We start from the raw sequence: 25,016 nt of genomic DNA, 5'->3' as shown, positions 1-25,016 counted from the left end.
TAAACTACAGCGATGACATCCTAGCATTTGGCCACATAAATAAAGAGCAAGGCAGTAAGGGAGGGTTGCAATCAGTTGGAAATTGCTAGCCTGACACTGAATGAGGACAAATGCAAGCTGGGGACAGGAGACCTCGTTTTTTTGGCAACATTTTCTCATAGAAAGGAATGTGGCCAGACCCCAGCAAAGTAGAATCACTCCACAAAATGCGGTCCCCAGTGGACGTAGCCGATGTGAGGTCATTTCTTGGGCTGGTGAGTTACTGCGCTCACTACATCAAAGCCACAGTGAGCACACCACTTAAAAAACTTACTAGACAAAGGCAGTCATTTCTCTGGACTATGGAGTGCGACAGGGCATTTGAGTACATCCTGCATGTGGCAGTAGAACACCTTTCCTACTTTGACACATCCCTGTGCACTGAGCTCACCGTAGACACTAGCAAGGTGGGGTAAGAAGCCATTCTCGCACAACATACACTAGGCAGAGAATCGCCAAGACAGATTGTTGCGTATGCAAGTAGGAGCCTGTCGGACTTGGAAAGTCCATACTCTCAACCAGAGAATGAGACCCTGGTAGTACTGTGGGCATGTGAGCACTACCACATGTTCATCTACGGGAAGTCATTCACCATCTTGACAGACCACTAAGCACTGGTCATGATATAAGGCAATCTGAATGTAAAAATTCCACCAAGCATTGAAATATGGGGGATATGCCTGATGGACTACAACTTCAAATAGTTCACAAACCAGGAAAAGCGCACAACCCCACTGACTACATGTCGTGGCATCCCCTGCCTTGTGCAACAGAGACATCCTCCATGGCCGAGGTGTACCTCAACTTGGTGCTGCAACTAAACACATCTGCCCCAATAACAATAGAGGAACTGGTGCAGGAAGCAACAAATAACGTCACATGACAAGCGGTCAAAACACTCATACAGCAACAGAGGTGGAGACATGTGAGCAACAGCAGCCTAGTAAGTGAAGGGGTCAGAAGAGAGGAAATCCTTGCATTCAAACAAATACAGGAAAGCTGTCTGAAACAGAGCATGGAATTCTGCTTTGAGGCACCAGGATTGTCATACCAAAGACCCTTCGATTGTAGACAGTAAGCCTGACACATGGGTCCCACAGAGGCATGGTGGCAAAAAAGAAAATGCTGAGAGAAAAAGTATGGTTCCCGGGACTTGACCGTTTGGTAGAGGTCGTGATCATGAGCTGTTAACTCTGTCAGATGACAAGAAGAACACCCAAACTAGAGCAACCACGCATATCTAACCTCCCTGAGGCAGTGTGGACGACACTGGCCCACAAGCTTTAACGGGCCACTGTGGCTACCTGCTGGTCGTCATCAACTAATACTCCTGTTTTCCTCATAGTGCACCAAGTGTCATCAATATCAGCAACTGCCACCCTAGTGATACAGGACGACATATTTACTGCATGGGGCGTCCCTCTAATGCTTAAGACAGATAGTGGACCACTGTTCTCAGGAGAAGAATTCTTGCAAGTTCATGACCTATCTGGAAGTACACCATAGGAAAAAACACCTCTATGGCCGCAAGCAAAGGCCATGGTGGAAAAGTTCATGGGCAACATAAAGAAAGCTGTCCAATGAGGGAAACTGGTGCAGATCTCAGTGGGCCAAGCATTAGGCAAAATATTTTGATACTACCGCAACACCCCACACAGTTCCATGGGACGATGCCCATCATAACAGGTACTGGGTGAACGAGCAGGACCCATCTGCCTCCGCTGACACCCAAGGCACCACCTGAACACAGTGATATTGATGCACGCGACCAAGAGGTCAAGATGAAGATGAAACGACAAGCTGATACATGGCGTCATGCAACAGCATTTGAACTAAAGCAAGTAGATCTGGTTCTAGTGCGTCAACCACAAACACAGAAGTCAGACAGTCCTTTCTGGAGCCAGTTATGAAAGATAACAGATGTCAAAAGGCTCTATCGCTAGAAACAGCTCTCACTTCTGAAAATTCAGAACAACAGATGATGATGAAGGAGAGGCACTGCCAAGTGTCAAACAAAAGTCTCCGAGCGATGACACTGAGAAGTGGGTGGAATTAGCCCCTCACAGCAGCGAAGGATATCTCTGGGCTGTGGCTGCAGGAGAAGAACAGGGCCAGGGAACAAAAGTTCCCACCCAAAGAGAGTAAGTCAAAAACCCAAAAGGCTGATTTAATAACTATGATGAACGGGTCAAGGAACATGAATTTTTGAGATACAGCCTCGATGTGTCTCTCTCTCTCCCTCTCTCTTTTTTCTTTTTTTCCTCTTACCTTTTTGTTCTTCTTTTGGCTACTTCTCTTTTGTCTCTCTCACAACATACTAGCTGCATGAGAAGAGCATAGCACATGGTCCTTTTCGGCAACTAAGGCAGGCAAAGGGAATTTGTCCATTTTGTCAACAAAGGGGGAGATGTCAGAACGACTTGTGCAGGTGGGCACTAGAACCCTGCACAGAACAGATGGGGAGGGGGCTGGACACCGAACACCACTTCCATTGAGGGAGCAGGGACAGAGGACTCTCCAGTAATACCCACGAGGAAGAATGGGGTGCCTGCGCGCACCATGCAGATGACATTAATAAAGAAGGCTTTGTGCACCCTTACCAGACTCCGCGTGTCATCCTTTGGGGCTGGGCACAGGTGATATGAAAATCAAGGTAAAGGTTGCAGCAAGTGCTACCAATTGTAATGAATTTCTATAGTGAGCATGCAAACTAAGGGTACAGTCTCTACAGCCTGTTTATCCATCCTTGCATGTGCAGCATTAGTGATTAGTCAAGAGACCTTTTGCTGGTATGGAGAAATAATTTATTCTCTGCACCATTGTACTCACATCTGGAATTATGCAGGTTTACCAAGATTATGACTGGAACCATTAGAAGATAGACTCCTAGCAGATCCCATAGAGGACAAGGCAACATCTTTAATATATAAGAAAATAATGAACAATACATCGGATCCACTGGTAGCCGTAAGGGGTCAATGGGAGTGAGATGTAGGGACCTTAGAAGAAGATGACTGGTTGGAAGTTATACAGAGCCCAAGATGTGGCCATTAGGGCCCGCTTCGGATTAATATAATTTAAAATCATACACAGATCATACACAACCAGATTGAGACTTTTCCGGATGGGCAAGTGCGATTTAACTACATGCAGGAGAGGCTGTGGCAAAGAGGGCTCCTTTTTTTACACAATATGGAGCTGCCCCGTGTTAAGAGATTCTGGGAGGGGATGATAAAAGTGATGTCCACAGTGGTAGGGTAGACCGTTCTGATAGAGGCAAAATGGCGCATTTTGACCGTAACAGGAGCTCTGTATTGGCCACGACACACTAAATTGTGGCTAATGTTAGGTGATATGGTGACAAAGAGAAACACAGCTAGAATGTGGGGCAAACTGCCAATACCTACAGTAAAGGAGTAAGACATAGATTGGTGCTGTGCCCGCAGAAAAGGTAATCTATCAGGGACGGGGATGCCCTAGTGAATGGGATAAAGTCTGGGGGAGCTGGGTGAAATACAGAGGACTAGCCACATGAGGTGAAATGAAAACCACAGTAGGGGAGGGAGGAACAAGGTGGGATAGATGCATAAAGGTGATAGAAACTGATAGCTGACCATATCTCAGAAATCGGCATTCATTAGGTGGGCCAGAGGTTGTGCAAAAGAAATGAAGAGAGGGGAACCATATTGACCTATATTTGTTTTGTATGGCTTTGCATTGTTATGCTTAGTTAAAATAAAAAGAATTTTTAAAAAAAGATTGTGGATAGACTGCATAATCGTATGTATCTTGGTCCATACGTTGAGTGGAATAAACAGACTATTGCTTGTCCAAATTTTGAGCCCCACTAGAAAATAAGGCATCTGAGATAATATATTGTACTCTACTTTGCCTATTACATTTAAAAAAAAAAATATTTGATTCTCAAGGGGCCATCAAGCATACATAACGGTAGAATTATGTATCCAGTATGGTATGGCATGCGCCAAACCAGGAAGACTATTATTCACATCAAGGCTTTGATATTTTCATTTGTTTTTTTGTTACTCAAATGTATCTACCCGAGCTGCGCCCGTTTGCCCAAGCGCAACAGCTGTCAGAATTGTCTTTGTTTTGAACTTCTGGTTAGACTATGATGTCTAAATCATGAAAAGTGGTATGAAGTCATTGTATAAACCTGCTGAACTAGATATTTGGATTTAAAATTCTTTAGAAATTGAGGGGCATATTCACAAGCCCCTATCACCACCACAACGCCACTTTCAGTGATGTTGTGGTGGCTATAGGGTCCTCGCCTAATTCACAAGGCAGCCTTAAGCCACTTAACGTGGCTTAAGGCTGCCTTGTGAATAGGCCCTTTTTCTCGCTGGGTTTAGCGTGAAAGGGGCATGCAGTGGGTGTTGTGGTGGGCTTTCCACCACAACACCCATTGATATTTACGCTGCCCCCTATTCACAAGGGTAGTGTAAATAGGAGCTAACGCCAAAGTTAAGACCAGGAAAACCCTGGTCTTAAGTTGGCGATACCAGGAGAAATGCTTTATTTCTCCTCGTTTTTGCAATTTCCATGTGTGTTGCCTTGTGCACCACACATGTAAAATGCAAATTGCCATGGCTTGTTTATGTACAAGAAGGTGTCCCTTCCTGTACATAAACAAACCTTTTTTTAAAAATGCCTTTTTTGTAACTTACATGTGTGCTGCATGAAGCAGCACACATGTAAGTTACAAACTGGCATTTTAGGTTTGTTTATGTACAGGAAGGGACACCTTCTTGTACATAAACAACCTCCCTGCTTGCCGACCCCCTTGCACTCTGGTGCAAGGGTGCCTGCGTTGGCGCTAAGTTGTAATGGCAAGGTTGAGGGACAGAGTAGGTGCCATCTGTGGTCTCGTTATGCCATCAATTTATTTACATCAGCATAAAGCAGCAGTTCATGAGGTCACATTGGAATTCCTCCGTCAAGTACTTTAGCTGAACAGTGCTCACTCTTTGACAATATTTACTGAATGTGTGACTCTCTATCGCAAGTCAATGAACTCTAAAGTATCAAGGCACCATAACTGTGCTTTATCAAAAACCTGAATAAACCGCTTACCTTGAAGGGTGCTTGAGCGCCACTGCTGCTTTCAGACCCAGCTACCCTTCCAACCCCTCAATGACCGTACCCTTTGCCTTTGACCCTGTCCTGCGAACACCTGCCATTTACCTAGGTTTGCACTTAACAAATACCCCATACACACATAAATTCGTACATAAATACTCAAAAGAAAGTTTTCTGTCAAATCCAAAATAATATTTGAACTACTCAGGCCAGTTTATAGTCGTTTATTAAGAACCTTTCTGAAAGACAATAGATGTTTGAATAAGGCAACTGACATAATGTGCAGTACAATAAAGCAAGATGCAGTAAGTGATTTTTATGAATTCCCTCAAAACGTCTGCATCATGTTTACTACAGATGGGTCACCAATAGTAGTCAAAGCTCAGCTTAACACCTTAACTTTATCATACATGTAAGCAGTTGACATTCATTTATCGAAGACAAACTTTCTTGGTAAAAATGATAGCTTCAGAACCGTAGATATAGCAGAGCGATGTAGAGGTCAGGGGTAAATTTCAGGAGAGCCAGGGCAGAGCTAGGCAAGCAGCGTACCAGCTTCCCGAACATATGTTTGGACTATTTTCCACATAACAAATACAGTTCACTTCCCCATGGAGCACTTTAAAGTGACGGGGGTGGGGGGGTGGGGGGGGGCTTAAAGTTATTTACAAACAACACATTACTAGCATTGAACAATCTTTTAATAAGAGAGAAAGGCCTGAAATGGCGCATCTCCTTTTCCCACACACACATTAGCTTTAGTGGAATCCTGTTATTGCTTATATTTAGAAATGCAATACTTTGATACCTGGTATTTTATTATTTCATTTTCAGCTGCTTGCTTTCAAGTTATAAAATGGAATGATTTTTGTTTAAGCTAGCTTTCGTTCCTCTTTGATGCGATAGAAAGTTGTGCCAAATGCCTACCCGATAAAGGAATGGATGGCACAGGTAATGGATTACATTACCAATGGATGACACAAACGGCATCACTTTATCACTTCAATCATCTAATTGTGCAAGAGAAAGGGGGTTATTATAAAGCATGGTGGTTCCGAATGTTTTTCATACAGTGTCGCCCGCTCATCTCAGCATTGCTGATTTTGGAAATTCAGCTCACTATTTTAATACTTTCTGGAGCTTTGCGAGGATGAGGTTGTTGATATAATTTTGACGTTTGAGCTTCCACTGCCTCCAGTGCTGTACCCTCCGGAGCTGAAACCACCACCAGAACTATATCCTCCTCCAAATCTTCCACTTCCAGAGCTGAAACTTCCACCTCCAACACCAAGCCCTCCTCCAAAGCCATGGCCAACCCCAAGGCCACCTCCAACACCGTGTGCATGTCCGCCTCCTAGTCCACCACCGACTCCGTATGCACCGCCACTGCTAGAGCTGACCACAGCTGTAAAAGAGATTTGTGATGAGATCGCAAAGCGAAATTGGTGTTCAGCTGAAGTAGCAACTAGAGAACACGCAAGCAATTCATAAAGGGCAAGGAACAGTACTTACAGATGTTGACAGCCCCAACTCCTTCTCCCGCAAACCTGTTACAGAAAACAAAAACAGTAGTTTAAAACATTGGCATTCAAGCATCTATCATATCTATGTTTATATGACTTTACTGTCATGAGTGCAAATGATAAGTAGATTAAATGTAGACACTGCTACAAAATGTTTTGCACCTTGGAAAGAGGCACACGTCTAGACAAATAGAAGGATAAGGGTGAAGGCAGTTGTTAAAAAGACATGAAGGGCTGGATTATGATAGCATGGCGAGAGAGACAGAAAGGTGCCTTGAAAACTGAACATTACTGGACTAATCAATAGGTGCCAAAGTGCAGTTTTTGTGGCAGAAAAAGAGTATATTTCCAATGGCAATATAATAGGCTAAAATGTAAAAAAGTATTTTTTTCATTTAGATATAATCTGAGTTTGACTTGAGCAAGATAAAAAGAACACATTGAGTGTAGTATCAGAACTAGTAACGTTTCTATATAAATGTTTGGAAACTGTCTTAGAATGTGGATGGGATGTGGAATATAACCATATGATGTTCCTTCATTATTATTGACCTGCTACAAATATGATAAAATATAGAGGTTTGTGAATAGGAGGCATAGTCCGACTTTGCAACGATGCAAGGGAATTCAGTTGACCTGCTCCTCCAACCAGTCTTCTCTGGTGCAGGAATTTATTTTTAATCCCATGTGAAAAATGATATCAAACTGAAAACATTTAATACTAGAATTTAAGTGATGAGGGAATTATGACATACAATCCAAGATTAACTAATGTTTCAATGAAGGGATACTTAGACATTGCCCAATTATCTATTGGACGAAGAGGGTTACTGTCCATATAATTTAAGGCATTGATTGATGTCATAAAGACACCTTACAATTAAGAACCACCTACAGTGTGTGAAGTATGTTAGGTGTTTGAATGGTTTCACCTGGCCCACTTGTGGCTCCCTGAGGTGTTACTATGCTTCTGTTTTGGTGATTCTCCATAGGCATCTGCTTACTCTTTCTTACACACTTTAAGGGGATTCTTAAAGATAAGGTGTATTTAGGAAATCTGCTACCACCTCAAATTAAGTAGATAGTTCCCCCCCTTTCTTTAATAGATAATTGAGAGGAGTGTAAGAAGGTTTCGCTTGCACATTTAGACTGATTCATGGTCTCACTTTGTGATATAGTGCTGTAGGTGAGAGTAACCACGTTGACTATTTCCCTCACACGTTATTCAAGTGCTTCAGTGAAGAGAGACAGATCTTTGATTTAGGCTCAACTTTGAGAAATGTTCGCACTGATTTTCTAAAACCAGCGACAGACGGTATGGGAATTTGAAAGCAACAAACTAAAGGCATAAACCATTTTGTGTTTTCTTATTGTAACCATCTAATTTGCCAAAGTTCTTCTGTTAAAGTTTTAAATCTGAGTTACTTTGTAGACCTGTTCCCAAGGGAATTCCGTAGAGCCCATACTTGGTAGCTTCTTGTTAGAAAGGATTTACCCATGTTGAATAGGGGAGATACCGATGAGGAGTTGGACTTGGAAACAGTCTTATAATGAGTGTATTAAATTTGGTTATGAACACTCTCAGAGATGACTACAGTTACGTACTATTGTACTCCCCTGAGAACGGGCAATTTACCAGCAAAGTGCAATACGGCTCCGTACTGTGTGATGTGACCACTACATTTCTGTGTCTTCATAAGCAACTTGACTGAGTCCCTTGAAGAGATGTATTTTTGCAAATGGCATTGGGCTTTACAGTATATTTATCATTTCAGAGCTAGAGAAATACAGTTTTAGAACATATTGAAGTGGTGAAGAAGGAAGCACCCTCTATCTAAAGTGAGAATTAGGAGGGATTATAATGCCTTCTGTAATGATCCAGCTTTGAATATTCCAGGAATGTATTTTTAGTCACTTCTACTCCTGCTTATCACTTTAGCCAGTGTGCTACTTTTGAATCACCTTGGTCATAGTTTCAACCACACAGATAGAGAGATAACCCAAAGTAATCACCGATTTCTTTCTTGTGTCTGAAACTGCTCTACTTGTGTGACAGCCACCCCAAGTAAATTCTCCAAAATGCAAACATCGGTTACTTTAGCCTATTTGGAAAAGTGTATAAAACAACATTCTTTATGGGCGTTTTTTGATTGTGGACGAATGCCAGTATTGTTTTTAAAATACGCAATCTATTGCTATGCCATATCTTTTAATTTATAGGGGTTCAGACCACAGCTTCATAAATGTTTAGAAAGAATAGATTTCAGACTTCAGCTTCTCCTTGTTTATTTACAATGCATTGATCATTACCTTTCACACAGCATATCATTTCTTATTAGGTGCAGTACAGTAGGCTGATGAAGTAATATTTAATGAATCTAACAACATGAAAGGTAGACCTTTCCTCACCTATTCTCCTCTCCCTCCAGGAGCTTCCTGTAGGTGGCAATCTCAATATCCAAGGCCAGCTTGACGTTCATCAATTCCTGGTAATCCCGTGCCTGGCGAGCCATGTCCTCTTTGGCCTTCTGCAGAGCAGCTTCCAAATCGGTCAGTTTTTTTCTAGCATCATTCACAGCGAGCTCTCCTTTCTCTTCGGCCTCAGCTATGGCGCTTTGCAATCTTGCGCACTGCAATCACATAATACAGTTAGCAATAAGCTTTAGGATACATAAACTGGTATCTGTCAGTAACATGTTTCCCAGTCATTTAGTTCAGTGTACGTTTGGTTTACCCTTATCCTGTTTAACAACCAAAATATGTTTGTGCTATTTTTATTTTACAAAGAACGTGGGGTCTACCAGACTACTTTTCATTTGCGTTAAAGGGGTTGATTTAAATTGAATACAGGGGCAAAGCTTGGGGGGAGGGGATATTTGGGTTGGTACACGCTCCGAATCAAACTATATCCGGATACGTAGTTGGGTACAAATGCTTTCAGTCAGGCACGGTGAAGTGTCAGTAGGATTTTACCAGGGATTTTTACATATACACAGACAAAAACACTCTCTCTCGTTTGAAAATCTTTAAAAATGTTGGTTATTTTACAAAATATTGTTTTTTCTCCAACAACTTAGTACCCCTACCAATACGCATTTCACATCTTTTTCACTGCTCCTTTAGCCCCTCTCATGCGCTCTCTTTCAAGCATAATGTATCTTAACATTATATGTCCGTGTGATTATTGAAAAATCTGAAGGCACCCCAATATCTTACTGACCAAGACACGCCCCTGTTTGAATTGTGTATCGGGCTTTAAGCATAACACAAGGACTTGCTTTCTGAGGGGACAGAGCAGGCTAATGAGATTACCCAATTAATGCAAACTCCCCTGTGGCTATATTAACCCAGTGGCTTCTGTTCTAGCCTTCTCATATGGAATTATTATTCCAGTTTTCTAATTGATATTGAAAACAGACCAATTTGAATGGGTTACAATGATAATTATTTGAAATCATGGGTATAAAGCATGTTGGATACCCCTTTTTAATGGATTCCTCCATGAATGTAATAGACCCACATGACTTCTCTGCCTCAATTTGGTAAACGTATTAATGTCCGTTTTATAAAGAGTAGAGAATCAGTCAATTATACGCTGCAACATTGACGGACCTTATGTAACAGAAATATATACATTACCTGTTTCTTCACATTTTCGATTTCTGACTTCAACCTCTGAATCATGCGATTTAGCTCTGAAATCTCGGTCTTGGTGCTGCGCAGGTCCTCCCCGTGCCGGCCTGCAGAGACCTGGAGCTCTTCATACTTTTGGGCAAAATGACAAAAACTGAGGGATTAGATTCACTCACTGCTTGGTTTTACATTCATTGGATATCAGATAACAGCAAATGATGAATTCTTCCATATTCTTTGTTAGGTATGCATGGTAATCACTACATAATGATACACTCCAAACAACAATGCATCATTTATGAATGAAAGCATAAAACATACTTTTTTTTCAAAGCTACATGTTACCCTTTTATGACATTAATCTGAGTTCTAAATAACTTATGCAATTTTGCTCATCCTTTCATAGGCACACCATTTTTCATTGTAAGCAACCTGAGTTTAAAAGTGAAAGTATAACAAAGACATTGCTCATATCTTGTAAACAGATGGTTGGTCAACCACAGTCTCCCAGACATTTAATCGCTGCTCCCAATTTTATCAAGACTACCTTCAGCTAGTTCTGCTGCACTCACAATGCGACAATTACTTCTGGAGTCTGAGGGATGACAAACCAAGGTATTTGCACTTTTGCACTACACTGTCCTGTTAACCACCAGCAATACTCCTTAAGCACTGCAAGTGTAATTCATTTTCAATAGTATCAATAAGGCTTTCAAATCCCACCTACCAAAACCAGACAAACAGCACCTGTCCTTAGGTTATGATAAGATACCACATTACGACCAAATCACACTAGAAATGACATTGGCAGTCTACTGGCAAGCAGACACTTTCCCTCTAAAGTCTTCTTCCACACACTGTTCTTGTTTAGTTCCAATTTTAGAACTAAAACCAAGGAGCCATGTATATATATGTATATGTGTGTATATATATGTGGGTGTATGCCATATTCTCAAAACTTTCAGACAAGTGATAGTTTACTTCCAAATCAACATCTAACGTTGGCTTATTAGGGACCAGTTTTACTGTTGCTACTTTAAAGTCGAAGTGTGGTTGTGAAAGTCCCTATTTAAGGTAAGGAATTCATTTGAGTACAGTTCTCTGTTGGAGCTGATGCTATTTTGGATAGCCACAATGTGTATGGGGCATTTGTTTGTGTCGTGTTCATATTTGGAAGTTACAGCTTGGTTCAAGAACAACATTCCTTGAACTTGCACACCTTGCACACAGGGGAGGGGTATGTTTAGTCAAGATGTATTGCAGTAAGAGTGCTACACAAACTTTACCATTCACTAACGTTTTGCTCTGAAACAATATATTTATATGCTGATATCTGACTTGTTTAAATACTTTCTGCTGTTCAAAGGTTCATTTTCCCGTATAGACTACCTTTGAGAACATAGCCACTGTTGACGTGCTTTTCTGAATAATGACGTATTGGAATCAATCCTGATAACTTACCTTAGTTTGGTACCATGACTCTGCTTCAACGCGGCTTCTGTTTGCAATGTCCTCATACTGAGCCTTGACTTCCGCAATGATGCTGTTAAGGTCCAAAGATCGGTTGTTGTCCATGGAGAGAACAACAGAGGTGTCTGTGATCTGTGATTGCATTGAAGCAAGTTCCTGTAATTTTTAGAAGGGATGTTAGATTCGTGATTCATCAGTGATGAGTTGCCCCTTTTCAGAGTTAAGTTTCCCATTTTCATTTTCCTACTACATACACTATTATTTCCCATAGTTATGAAAAATAAAAGACTTTCCTTACCGCGGTACAGTGAGGTATGGACGATAGAGACCTTTAAATGTTTTGAAGATTACACTGTTCCCACAGAAAATTGTAACAAGTCGATAAGGGACAAATGGAATAGGACATAATCAAGTAATACTTGACTATAGTTGAAGCAAGGAGTTTCATTTTCAGTTCTTCTATTTATAAAGTATCATCTGCTGACAAACGAGTCTGTGACCACCCACCTCCCATTGATGGCTGCTATGGTTCATAACTTAAGTAATGGTTACTTCCTTAATTTCGTCTCGTTGACATACCATGGAACATCAGATAAATGGTCCGAGAGCGCCGTTAAAAGCCAGATAAAAGCAATAAAGCTCATTTGATTTCACGGGCCAACACCAATAGACTAATGAAGACCTTTTGTATGAAGACCTATCAGCATGCGATTTGCTGGTAAAAGGTAGAACTGGTAGGCCAGGCGTGTAACTGGGCGAGGCGAAGGTCGAAGCCCTGCCTACGTATATCAAGGAACGGATAAAAGATAAAGAAGACTTTCTTGAGTCATCGCCTGCTGTCTCTTATGGAAATTAACATTACATTAAACTAAGTAAAACTTAGAAAATATGTACATTTTACGGACTCAATCGAAACAGGAGTCGCGCCCACGTTGGCCCACTTTGGGGTAGCATGCAACTTATTTCAACAAGCCGTGTGTGTGTGGGGAGGGGGGTGCGTGTGTTTGTGTGTGTGCGTGCGTGTATGTTAATTGCAAAATGTACAGAACGGAATGCTATGCATCCCTCATGTTGCATATGTGTTCCCTAACTTTTTGATTAGTAGAGATTTTTTTTAATTTTTAGTTGAACATCTAAGTTTATTCAGCAAAATTGAATATAATACAATACATAAAAGAAGGTAGAGATTTCTTTTGGTAGGGCGCTGGAAAGTGTCTCAGTTCGTTAAACGCTCCCAACTGCCATCTGCTGGGACCTACTAAAGGTCATAAAGTCGACTTCCGACAAGGCAAACTAAGCCCCTCGCCATCTTGAGGTTTAGAATTTAACTACACCCTGTTATATACACGACTAAGAAACAGCTTACATGGTATAAGCACCAAATAAAAGCACGTTTTTTTGTATGGAGTGAGAATTTTTAGCGCTCCAGGCGAAATGGCATTTTTGTCTGGTAAAGATTTTCTGTCGCCATAGAGTGATTTAGCGACATCACTAGATGTTGCTGTAAAGCTGCTGCCTTAGCAAAGTGGAACTGATTGCCCTAAATGACATAGGCTTTACCTGTTTACCGTCAGAAAACACACAATTCTCCTCGAAAACCTGAATGAGAATGTGTTAACTTCTTGAGGAGAAAACACCTTGCACTTGATATTTTTGACGTGAAAGTTCATTTACCGCTTCATAGAGAGCTTGGAGGAATCTGATCTCATCAGTAAGAGCATCTACTCTGGTCTCCAGCTCCACTTTGTTCATGTAGGCTGCGTCCACATCCTACAAATACAAATGTATGTATTAACACACAGTACCATAACACTAGACCAATTTAGCTTCAGTAGCACCCATTACAAATGACTACATCACACCACATTTTTGATCAGCTTTGAATTAATTAAAACCACCGAATCATCACGTATATTTCTTAAGTGTTGTTCAAGTGATGGAACTCTTTACCTTGTCAATTGTTTAATCTCCATGTGTGTACATGTTGTTAATGATAACACTCACCTTCTTGAGAACCACAAAGTCATTCTCAGCCTTTGTGCGTTTGTTGATTTCATCTTCATACCTGTGAAAGATAAATGTCATTAGTGTTTTTACTGTAGGTAATGTAGGCTAGTCAGGTGGTTGCTTTGTGTAATGCCAATAGTCTTTATATGCTCGTATTTAACCTTAGAAACAGGAAAGTTCTTAAATGATGCTTATAGCCCGTTGTCTTCTACAACCGAGCTGTATCTTTGCGCTAACAGTACTGTTTTGCTAGCCATGCTAGAATACCATTCAAATCACTACAATGTGTCACTTTTAATCTCGTCATCACGTTGTGAGACCTGCCCTCATTCTCAAAGCCACAACAGTAATCTCTTTATTCCAAATGCAACATGATTTGGGGATTAAAGAGATTTAGCCGCAGAGTGTAACCCTAGGCTACCTGATCCGTATTCTACCAAAGGACCACATTCTATTTACATTTTTACCACCAATCTGAAAGAGCCCCTCCCAGTGTCAGCCATCTTGCATCTATCATTCAACTTTACTGCTACAAGAGCAAGATGCGTGGATCGTTCCCAGTTTCCTCTGATGAGGAGATTAAACAGATTAAAGCTCAATGCTCAGGGTATGAATAAAAAGTGCAGCCTAAAATATGATAGGCTTGAAAAAAATAAGTTAATGACTCCAAGTCACATTCTCGGCTCTTAACGCTCTACATTAAGGCCAGTGGTGCAGCTTTCCAGGTCAACTTTTTAGCCATTTACAGTGGCCTGCATCTGAGATAAAGGGGGCAACTCCCACACTTACTCTGCTTCTGAGCAATCAACTTTGCTTTTGTGGCAAAGGAGCAGCTAGGCTCGCAGACTATATTAGACCAAGTTAAATAAACAGTTTTTCGACGGAATATTCAAGCTGGCAACTGAATGAAGAGCTGCCACACTAATCGGTGATCAGTGTACTCACAACAATGATGTGTCTGAGGTTAAGGATCACATATCTAATGGCTAAATGCCTAAATAACTTTTAGTTTAAAACTGTGTATACACGGAGCTACAGGGGCCTTGAAAACACACACACACACACTCACACACACACATATAAATTCTCATTCTGAACAATGAATATAGAGCACAGCTCTAAGTAGTGGCACTCCTTAATGTTCATGCTCCAAACTACAACAGTGGTGCCAGTGATGAATCTGAACCAGTGCTATTTGATGAACTTTAAACTTGGCTGTTTAATACACAATCTCTATAACAAAATAAAATTTAAAAAAACAGTACTGACCAAAAAACTGGCCTCACAATAAATGATCAGTCACATGAACTATGTGTTCACTAATGAGCTAAATGAGCAGGGCCTTTGAACATCTGCCAGGTTCTTTACCATTAGCTCCAAACATGAGGTGGAAGAGCTGCTTATATTGGTTTCTAGATCATCAGTAACAGTTTAATAAGTCATGTTTATACAGGTTTTTAGTCTTACATGGAAGTAAATGCACATAGCAACTTGACAACACATTAACCTCCATTTTCATTTTACTGCTTCACAGTCTTTGTATTGGTGTTTTGGAATCAACGTACTTTTTTGCACACGATTTGTGCAGAATTACTTTAAAATGTGGTGCATAGAAGACCTGATATTAAATGAAGAATATGCAATAAGCATTTTGTGCTACATTTAACGTGCTCATCTTACTTGTTTTTGAAATCTTCCACCATGTCTTGCATGTTTCTTAGTTCTGCATCCAGTTTATGTCTCTCATTGCCCAAACCATCAAGCTGTCTTCTTAAGTTGTTAATGTACACTTCAAATAGGGGCTCAATCTTATCCCTGGTCGTTTGGTGACCTTGCTCTTGTAATAGTCTCCACTTTGTCTCCAAGACTTTGTTCTGTTGCTCCAGAAATCGTACCTGTAACCCAAAGGATAAAAATAACGTTCTTCTTCATGCCACTTTCACTTACTGGAAGAAAAGCATGTGTACCTATCCCCACATCATAATGACCATTAAAGAAAAAGTTATGTGGTACCTGTCACAGTTCTGTGATGGCTCATAACCCACAACCATCTTGAAGTATGAGTGTATTGAAGCTGCTCTTGGTCCTAACCTGCACTATTCAAGAAACCAGTGAACCAATAGACAGAATGGGGTTTCTTCCTCAAACACTACCTTTTGGCACAAAGTGTAAGTTTCCAGTACTGTAGCCTAAAGTCCAGCACAGTAGAACGCTTGTGGTACTCATCAAAGATGTCTGATCACTCACGACCCACAAGCAACCTGGTGCACTGTCCTGAAGTACCTCTTGGACGTACACTGCACTATGCAAATACACAATAACATAACTCTGGGAGTGGTTACAGTTAACAGTTTCATCTAAAGATTACTAATGTGTGCTGAGAGTTGGTGGAGTTAATATGTATAGGAGTTAGTCATAACATCTTGAAAATTGTGAACTAATATTGCATAGGTTACTATACACCGCCATCAATTTACAAACTGCAGTCTCTATTATATAACAGAAGGCTTTGTGATCGCCATAAACTGCTAGATTTTAATTGGGAAAGATCAATGTCTGTCAATCACAATCTGTTCACCAAAAAGTAGTTTTACATGCAACAGTACAGGCTTACCTTATCAATGAAGGAGGCAAATTTGTTGTTGAGTGTCTTGATTTGTTCCCTTTCTTCAGTTCGCACTCTCTGGATAGTGGGGTCAATTTCCAGGTTGAGAGGTGAGAGAAGGCTTTGGTTGATGGTCACCTCTTGGATGCCACCAGGTGGGCAAACTGGGAATCCAGCACCACCACCCATCCCAAAGGATCCTCCACCAAACCCATATCCACCCCCTGCACCAAATGAACCGCCAGCTCCTCCAATGGATCCATATCGCTGACTGCTGCCACCTCCAATAGAAATTCTTTTGCTCACACCTAGATTGTGCAGGCTTCTGCTGCCAAAGCCAACACCACTGATACGTCCGGACCCTCCGTACCCTGCTCCAGACCGAGATACAGAGGCTGAACTGAAAGAGTGGTGTGTTGGAATAACAGCAGAAGAAGCACTGAAGCCACTTCTCTTTCCACTAGATTGGAAGCTGCTTTGTTGATTATATGCCATGGTGTGTGGGAGAGGAGAGAAATTGTTGTCAAGCTGTGACGGTGTAAGTGTGAGAAGAAAAGTGGAGTGCATCTGCCGTTGCTGACGCTGCCCCTTTTATTTGCTTGAAATAGTGGGTTTGGTCTAGGAGGGGAATAGATATCTTACGTCACCATGGGCTCGGCATGCCTGGCAGCAGTTTACAGTAACTCTGAGTTCATCAACACACCCACAATGAAATAGGAAATGCAAGAATATACATTCTTGGCAGCCCGCTGTGATTTGGAAATTGCTTGTGCCTTCGATCATGTTTTTTGTAGAAGTTGCTCGATATTATATTATCTGTGGACTTACAATGCGCAGCAGTTCCTTTGACAAAGGAAACAAGTTTCTGCAATGTCTGTTTATCCAACATAAATAATTGCTCGGTGCAGATAGCCAATCCTTTTTTCCACATGCGTAGCCCGGACAAGTTTAGAGAAACATAGTGGGTTTATTTTATTGAAATGTTATGGGCCACTCCCGGATTGTTCAGCGAAGCATCAGAATCGAGGGGTTTAGGAGAGCCTGACGTTTTTATTAGGCTTTCTCTGCTCTCTAATTTTGCAACTTGAAATACAGTTGATGGTTAACTTGTTCACATATCTGTTCGCACACGCGTGGAAGGATCCCAGATAGGTCTGTAAAATCTACAGGCTTATTACCTCTGTTTTGACGAGAGGGTAGGATATTAGTTTTTGCTAGAGCAGAAGGTTCTGTTTGGGGGAGAAACTGAGCAACTGATAAAATCATTTAGCCTCCTTTAGTAGTAGGTAGGGTTGTGAAATAACTGGAATACAAAGTTCGTCCTGCTGGTATGGATGTGTGTTTTTATCCGAAAAATGCAGTGTGGAAATTAAGGGTTATAAGGAATCCACTAAACTAGAAACTAAGCAAAAAACACTCTGGACCCAGTATTGTGCCAGGAGGACAGAATACACTGGATACTCAAACAGCAAAGTACTAGGATTAAGTACCAACCATAGAGAGTCCGAAAAAGACAATAGAGAAAACTGTATGTACATGGAGATATATGAACCTTGAACATATATACACCACACTCGAACTTAATCAAGCCACTTAATCATTTTAAATATGCAAAAAATACATATTTAACATAACACTAAGCATGTTTCACCAGAGCCCGATAACTCAAATATAGAAGTAACAATATTAGCCCATTTCTTGATGAAAATCAAGGTCCCTGTCTTGCATGAACAGTCCAAACTATGAGTAAGGTATCATTTCAAATATTAATTCTTCCTGTGTGGGTCAAACAGTGAACATTAAAAAAGCAGCCTGTGCCTTTTACGGTGAAGTTCCATAATTTAGTGCACCACCTTCATTATGACAGACTAATCTTAACTGAGGATGAAAGAACAGAAAATCATGAATTCAGACAACTGTAAGAAGGGGTCAAGGCTCGCTGGAGCTGAAACCATATATGGTTGGCTACTGATCAAGTTACAAGCAATTCAAATCTGTATTGGCATCTATAGGGAACACCAAGATGCGACAGAGTGGAAATAATGTGTGTATCAATTATAGGACCGTTGCGCGTGTGGTCATAAATCCATCATGTCCGAGACCAACCATTGTTTATCACAAACATATGCAGAATAATAATATCAATTAGTTGGCAGGCAATATTGCTACCAGCAAAGAGTTGGGCGTAAGGACAGCCTAGCTCTCAAAAGTGACTCAGCAGAAAAATCTGTTGCTGGTTGACCTCATACTGGCCCCAGATGTCACGAGTATCAGGGCCCTGATCCTTTTAGACCCTATGACAGCATTTGGCATAATTGGCTATGCCATCTTGTGATCCATCCTTAGGAATGTGGACTGATTGACGTGCTTTCCCACTGGCAGTGTACAAAACATGTATATGCCCCATTTCTCCTGACACCTAACCAGCTCTCCTTTAGTATCCCTCTTGGGTCCCTGCTGTCCTCTAGCTTGTTCAACATTTACTTTGAACTATTGGCAAGCTCATTCAGTCACAGGACTTTCAATTTTGCATATACACAAATGATGTCCATCCAGGTCCTCTTCTGCCTGGATGTGGACCATGGAATAAATACAACTAACTTTTGGTGCTTCATGTTAAAGGTATGACACTGAATGGGTCATCAGTGATTAAACAAATCTCGAAGAAGACAGAGGTGATGATCTCAGAGGACTTGTGGGACCATTCCTTCTGACTGAAGGAGAAGAGTGTTGGAACAGTTATCCAGGGCTGTAGCAATTTAATTTTAACCTCAATGCCAAGCAAGTCAAGTCAAGAAATTCTTTATTTCCGCCTAAAAAGGCCATAAAAGCACAGATAAAAACATGTAAACTACAATACAAACAGTGCAATTTATCCGACATTAAAGGGCATACACATTGGAATATTTAATCAGAAATTCATAAGAATTATATAATATAATAAATATTTTAAAAACATACACGTGTGTCAGTCTTAACCCATTCCGTGCTCGCACCGGCCAACGGCCGATGCAAGCGCTACCTGCCCAGTGCTGCGCACGACCGTTGGCCAACGCAGCCCCGCCCACTCTTTAGAACTCCCGCACCGCGGCAAAATTCGCGCCGCGGTTAAGGAGTTAAAATATAATAAAATCAAATTAAAAAAACAATGAGTCACATTGGGGGAGTAGGGTAAATTGATTGGACTAGCCCTTTCTTTAGAATTGCTCGGCATGCACACCACATTGAAAACAAATAGCGGAACACTGAATACGCAATAGGCATACTACTATCAAATTTTAGGATCCTAAAAGCCTGTAAGCAGTGAGATGTTCCAAGATTTCTGCACAGCTGTCGTAGCCATTAGTGTCTTGCTTCCTTATAAGCCGGGCAGAAAAACAATACATGTAGGTCAGTCTCTGTGCAGTTGTTACATATCGGACAGACATTTGTAGAACTGCCCCTCCCCCCCACTTATGTGTAAAAGCACGTAGGGGAAGTGTGCCATAGCTAAACTGCAAATATAGTTTTTTTAGCAAGGGACGGCTGTACATCGTCGATGACAGGTTCTAAACTATATTGCAGTTTAACTTTTAAGAAGGATGTTGTCAATGTGCCGGTCCCAGAACTCCCCTGCAATAGGGTAGGATTGTATTCCTTATAGTTGTTTGCCAGAGCCTTCCTGGGTGTTGATGGACAACTGTCTTCGGCACTAGTCCATAAATCACCCATTCCCATAGAGATTAATGAGTTGTTAATGTTAGCTAGCCATGAAATTTTGCTTGCTCCATTATGATTTGCCACTTCCCTCAGTTCCTATCTATACATAGATAGCTCTGGGGTACTCTTTAGGTGGCGCCAACATAACAAGGGTCTAAGGGCGACCTCTATTGCAATCGGGCTAACTCCAAGATCCATTCAGAGCGGTGTGCGCTGTGTGCTTTTGGGGAGTCCCAGAAGTTGTCTGTCAAATGAATTCTCAATCTTGGAAAGTTGTTCAGATGGCCGATGGCCCCAAATTTCCGCCCCATACAAGGCAGCTCCTCTGGCTTGTGCCTTGTATATTTCCAACACCGGCCTCATCTTTTTGTGTATGCACTTCCTCTCCAATGCCAAGCACTGGAGCCCCAATCCTTGCTGATATCCTGAGCATGCTTATATTAACTTAAGATTAGTGGTGTGTTGGTAAGATTTTCCCCACATAAAAGGAAAAACCGTGGACAAAAAGGCATGTATGAAAACAACTCATACAAAAGCTGCAAGTTACCTCAAGCACTGCAAATTTGGGTGAAGTTAGAAACTTGGCAAACATAAATGAAATGCAAAGTTGCCCAGCTTCTCAAGTGAAGTGTAAACTTTGTACATCTCTACTCAAAATACTCAACCATACTCTGTCATGCCTGATTTCTTTATATTGGATGTTTGCTATTTCCGTCCTGTTGTCATCCAGACTAAGTATTGGCATTTTGTTTCATATGAATGTTATCAGAAGCCAGTCATTCTATTGATCATGGATACGAGATAGCCACTCTTATTCTTTGCACTGTCTACCCAGATCATCTAGGACAGGGGTCTACAATCTTTTCTGTAATAAGAGTTACTTATGATCAATGAAAATCATCCCAAGCTCCTGATAGTATTAGAATTGCAACAGTGACCACACCAGGCAAGATTACATTAGTAGTCACACCATTCAAGATTACTAGCCATAATCACCTCAGTGCATCAGACATGGTAGCCAGCAGTGACATAAAAAGACTTTGTTAGTTTGGAATGCTGTTACAGGAGAAATAAATAATAGCTGTTGCTTGTACAGCCCTAGCACTAAGGTAACACTCCTACTAAACTTTAAATATATCTGGGTAATCGAACCATTTTTATGCAAATATCAGTATATGAGTTCTAAAAATACAGTCATTTTCATCTTGAATACACAATTTTCATTTTTGGTATACATATATTAGCCAAGGAAAAACTTTTAATTCAGTAGGCTAAGCTGGACACAGGAGAGCTACTTACAGGTATTTGGAGAGCCACCAGTAGCTCACGAGCTACTTTTTGGAGAAGCCTGATCTGGGACCACATTTAAAGCTCTGTGAGTTGTGCATCAAGCCCTCTATGCGAAATATCCCACATTTCATGAGGACAGACTGCTTTAAAACATTCCAGTTTCCTATCTCTTTTTCATGGGACCATGTTTTCCTCAGAATATCCATATTTCACAGGCAAAGGGCATCCTCATTTCTCGCCCCCATCACCTCCCTCAAACTGCTTTTCAAGCTATATACAATGTCTAATCAGTGTGGCACCAGGGTGCCATGGTCTGAATATCGTCTGACATAGAAAAGGAGACCTAAATATTGTTAAAAAAAATATTGACCAGAAAGCGTTTCTAATGTACACCCAATAGGAAGATATTTTTTTTTTTAACTATATTTATGGCACAATATTTATATCAGATTATTTTTCTGTAGAAGGGCTTTTAACAACCACCCCTCTGGTCACCTGAGCACGACTTCAGCTCAACATTAGACTCCTCTCCAAACATTCTCAATTATCTCTATCAGTGCAGCATTTCCCTTCCTTGCTGTGCCCCCCCCACCCTCGTAATGCCCCAAGGAATGTACATGTGCTATATAAGCAAAATATAACAGCAAACCTTTAACCTGTAGCAATGATCAGTTGAGCATTATTTGTGCTCATTCACTCACTTTTAAATATAGTTTTAAACTGGTGTTACAAACTGCATAAAACACAAAAAATATGGCAAAAAGGACAACACTGTCAGAAAATGATGGTGTCCATTGCTTCTAGAGTTTATTGGCAATTGTTCTGAGGCAAAATCAGAGAGGCACATTTAGAGAGCTCCCAATGTCCTTCTTTGACTGAGAAATTAGACAAAGAAGACTGTGGTTTCATACTTTACGCTGCTAGCTTTGGCACTTTGAGGAATTCCTGAGAGAATTCCTTAAAAACGGGATAATTCCTGTTTGCACTGCTTATTTGAATCTTATCTAAAAGGACTGTTTCCTAAAGGCCTATCCATTTAATTTGCACCACTAATTGCCATGACGCAGAAACTGAGAATGAATGAATGCTGGGGTGCAATAAATGTAACTATAGAATGCCTTTACGGGGAGTATAAAGGGAGACAACCAGAAATACAACTGAGATTTCAAGAATGTTCGATGGCTATTATGGCTGTACAATTCTTCTTGCTTTCTCTTATCCTGCATCACTCGTCATCACTCGTCATCCTGCAGTAGAGCCCCAGTGCTTATTTGTGAGGCACACAAAGGTGTTGGAGAGAACCTGCTCTGTCTTTGATTAGGCTTCCAGACGTGAAGTAGGAAGGAAAGTCACACACCCTACTCAGGGCCTACTGTGTCCTAATGTTCTACCAGAGTCTTACTGGGTTCTATGGCAATCAGGCAGAACATGGTTGGCAGTGTGCATGCTAGTTTTTTGGCTTGTTGTGGCTTTTTTATGGTCTGCTGGGCCAGTTTTTACGGTCCTTGCTAGTGTTGATGTCCCTGATATTAATACAAACATTGCCTGCCGCAGGCTCAAATCAATGCAGTCTTCTAAATCTTCCAACAGACTTATACAGTAGGTCTTTACATTCTCAAAAATGTTCTCGTGACCAGACTTTGAGAACCAACAACGGGGACAGACCAGAAATAAAAGTAGGACTAAAGCTTTATGTATCTGACCTGTCCCGGTTTTTGCCTAGCCTTGTAAGTATGTGCCTATATAGATATGGTGTATACACACATGTACTAAGCTATTTTTAACTATGGCAGGACCTCCATCCTGAGCCCTCTGCCCTCCTCCCCACTCAGTCTCATACCTGCCAACTTGATGAACAATCTCAAAGTGTGAGGTGGGGCACGCTTTAGGGGGCAGGACCTCGTGCCGGGCAGTTCCTAGGAGGCACTTTTGAACCCCAAGCCACCCCCCCCCCCCACACAAAAAGAAAGCTTGCTTCGGCTGGTACCCACGTACTGGGGTGTTTTCACACCCCTTAATGGACATCAGCAGTTCAAAGCCTCTACAAAACGAGCTAGCAAACAACTATTTGCAGTGGTTTTCAGTTTATTTTCCCTGCCACAGTGTGATATCGACTCCTCGCCGGGAGATCCTGTGATGGGAGCCAACATTGTGTGTCACAATGAGGCACTGTGTGAGTTGGCGTGTATGCTGCCTCCCCTCTGCTGAGGACATGCAGCGAACCTCCTTCTGTGCTACCAACAGAATGAGATATATTTCTTAATGTTTTTCAGGCTTCAGAGGCACTTGTTTTAGCAGTATACATTTCATTTCTGCTTCGCTAAATTGTATGACCTTTTTCCCATAAACCGGGACATGTATTTAAAATTAAGAATCGTGTGCAACACTGGAACAGTCTACCGAAAACCGGGACTGTCAGTCGAAATCTGGGATGTCTGGTTACCTTAAAAAATGCCCAATTTGCATACATATGGCCCCGTATTAGTTATCTAATTCATTAATGAGGGCCACTTTAACTTTTGGTGCCCTGGCCTATTTTCTGTCCCAGTCTGCCCTATGTTCAGCTGCTGTTTGCTTTCAACGATTGTGTAGCATGTTTACTCAATATAGTAGGATCCCACTCCTTCACACACTGGCTGTAAATCTCCTCTGGCCCAGCCTTTGAAACATATCCCCCATCACCTCGTGGGGAGCTTGGACTTTATTCGTCAAACGGGTTTATCCATGTTTCAGAGAGAGCTTATTCTGCCTTTAATGTCCATTTCACTTGCTGTGCTGTGTGTACATTCTGCTATAGTAGCAATGGGGTAACCCAATATCCCTCAGAACCTAGGCGGTCATATACAGAATAAACAATTGGTTCAGTCGGGTGTGGACTATTTCTTAAAACATTAGAACAATCATAGGTTGATTCACATAGAAAACAAATTATCAAAAACAACACACATAGAGCTGAAAGATTCTGTATTAAGACCTACTTATTCAGTCTACAGAACTATTCAAATAGCTGTTGCGTTCTGGCCTTTTTAAAAGAAATGTCACAAAAGTCACTTTGTATATAGTACGCACCCTCACCACAGCACTGAGCACCACATGTCACCTTGTCACAAATTATAGTTTACCTTTCGTCGTGACAGCCATGCAAACTGAATGTGGGGATTTATAAATGACGTAATTTATAAAACTTTTCAAATACCCCCCTATTTTGGTCTCTATGTGTGTTGTTTTTGAGAATTTGTTTTCTATGTGAATCAACCTATGATTGTTCTAATGTTTTAAGAAATAGTCCACACCCGACAGAACCAATTGTTTATTCTGTGTGTGTACATTCTGCAGCTGAGATCTCTGGGACGAAATAGTTCGACGTACGTGCTTCGAGTGTTGCACGGGCCATAGTAGATTAGAAACTCAAACTCAGGTCTAGTTTATGCTGCCCAACTGAGCCGCCTTCGAAACCGTAAATTCACTGGGGCAGATTTACAAGAAACTGACGCATCTGCATACATGCGTCAGCTTCCTTGCGCCAGTGCCAAATGTCCTTGCTCCGCCATGGATGTGCTGTATTTACAATACAGTGCTCCACGGCGCAAGGATTAACAGCTGCATCAGAAATTCTGACGGAACTGTCAGCCCAAAAGTGACGCATT

At 41.3% G+C, this 25,016-nt stretch overlaps 1 protein-coding gene across 1 annotated transcript; it reads right to left on the bottom strand.

The window, feature by feature from the left end:
- Positions 1-5,351: 5,351 nt before the first annotated feature.
- LOC146833197 (keratin, type II cytoskeletal 75-like) lies at positions 5,352-16,949 on the bottom strand. The gene is made up of 9 exons (XM_085600855.1): positions 16,390-16,949; positions 15,456-15,670; positions 13,773-13,833; positions 13,443-13,538; positions 11,760-11,924; positions 10,305-10,430; positions 9,075-9,295; positions 6,655-6,689; positions 5,352-6,547 (listed from the first exon to the last, which is right to left on the bottom strand). Exons 1-9 carry the CDS (start codon positions 16,945-16,947, stop codon positions 6,267-6,269), a joined length of 1,758 nt encoding a protein of 585 aa, XP_085456981.1. The 5' UTR covers positions 16,948-16,949; the 3' UTR covers positions 5,352-6,266.
- Positions 16,950-25,016: the final 8,067 nt, after the last annotated feature.

The sequence above is a fragment of the Triturus cristatus genome, chromosome 4_2 (genome assembly GCF_964204655.1).
Source record: "Triturus cristatus chromosome 4_2, aTriCri1.1, whole genome shotgun sequence".
Lineage (NCBI taxonomy): Eukaryota > Metazoa > Chordata > Amphibia > Caudata > Salamandridae > Triturus > Triturus cristatus.
This window is presented reverse-complemented; position numbering and strand designations above follow the sequence as displayed.

Coding starts and splice junctions, on each gene's coding strand:
- LOC146833197 (XM_085600855.1), bottom strand. CDS start 16,947: ATGCACTCCACTTTTCTTCTCACACTTACACCGTCACAGCTTGACAAC. Junction 10,431..11,759: donor AGTCATGGTACCAAACTAAG/GTAAGTTATCAG, acceptor TTTGCCCAAAAG/TATGAAGAGCTCCAGGTCTC. Junction 6,548..6,654: donor AGTTGGGGCTGTCAACATCT/GTAAGTACTGTT, acceptor TCTCTTTTACAG/CTGTGGTCAGCTCTAGCAGT.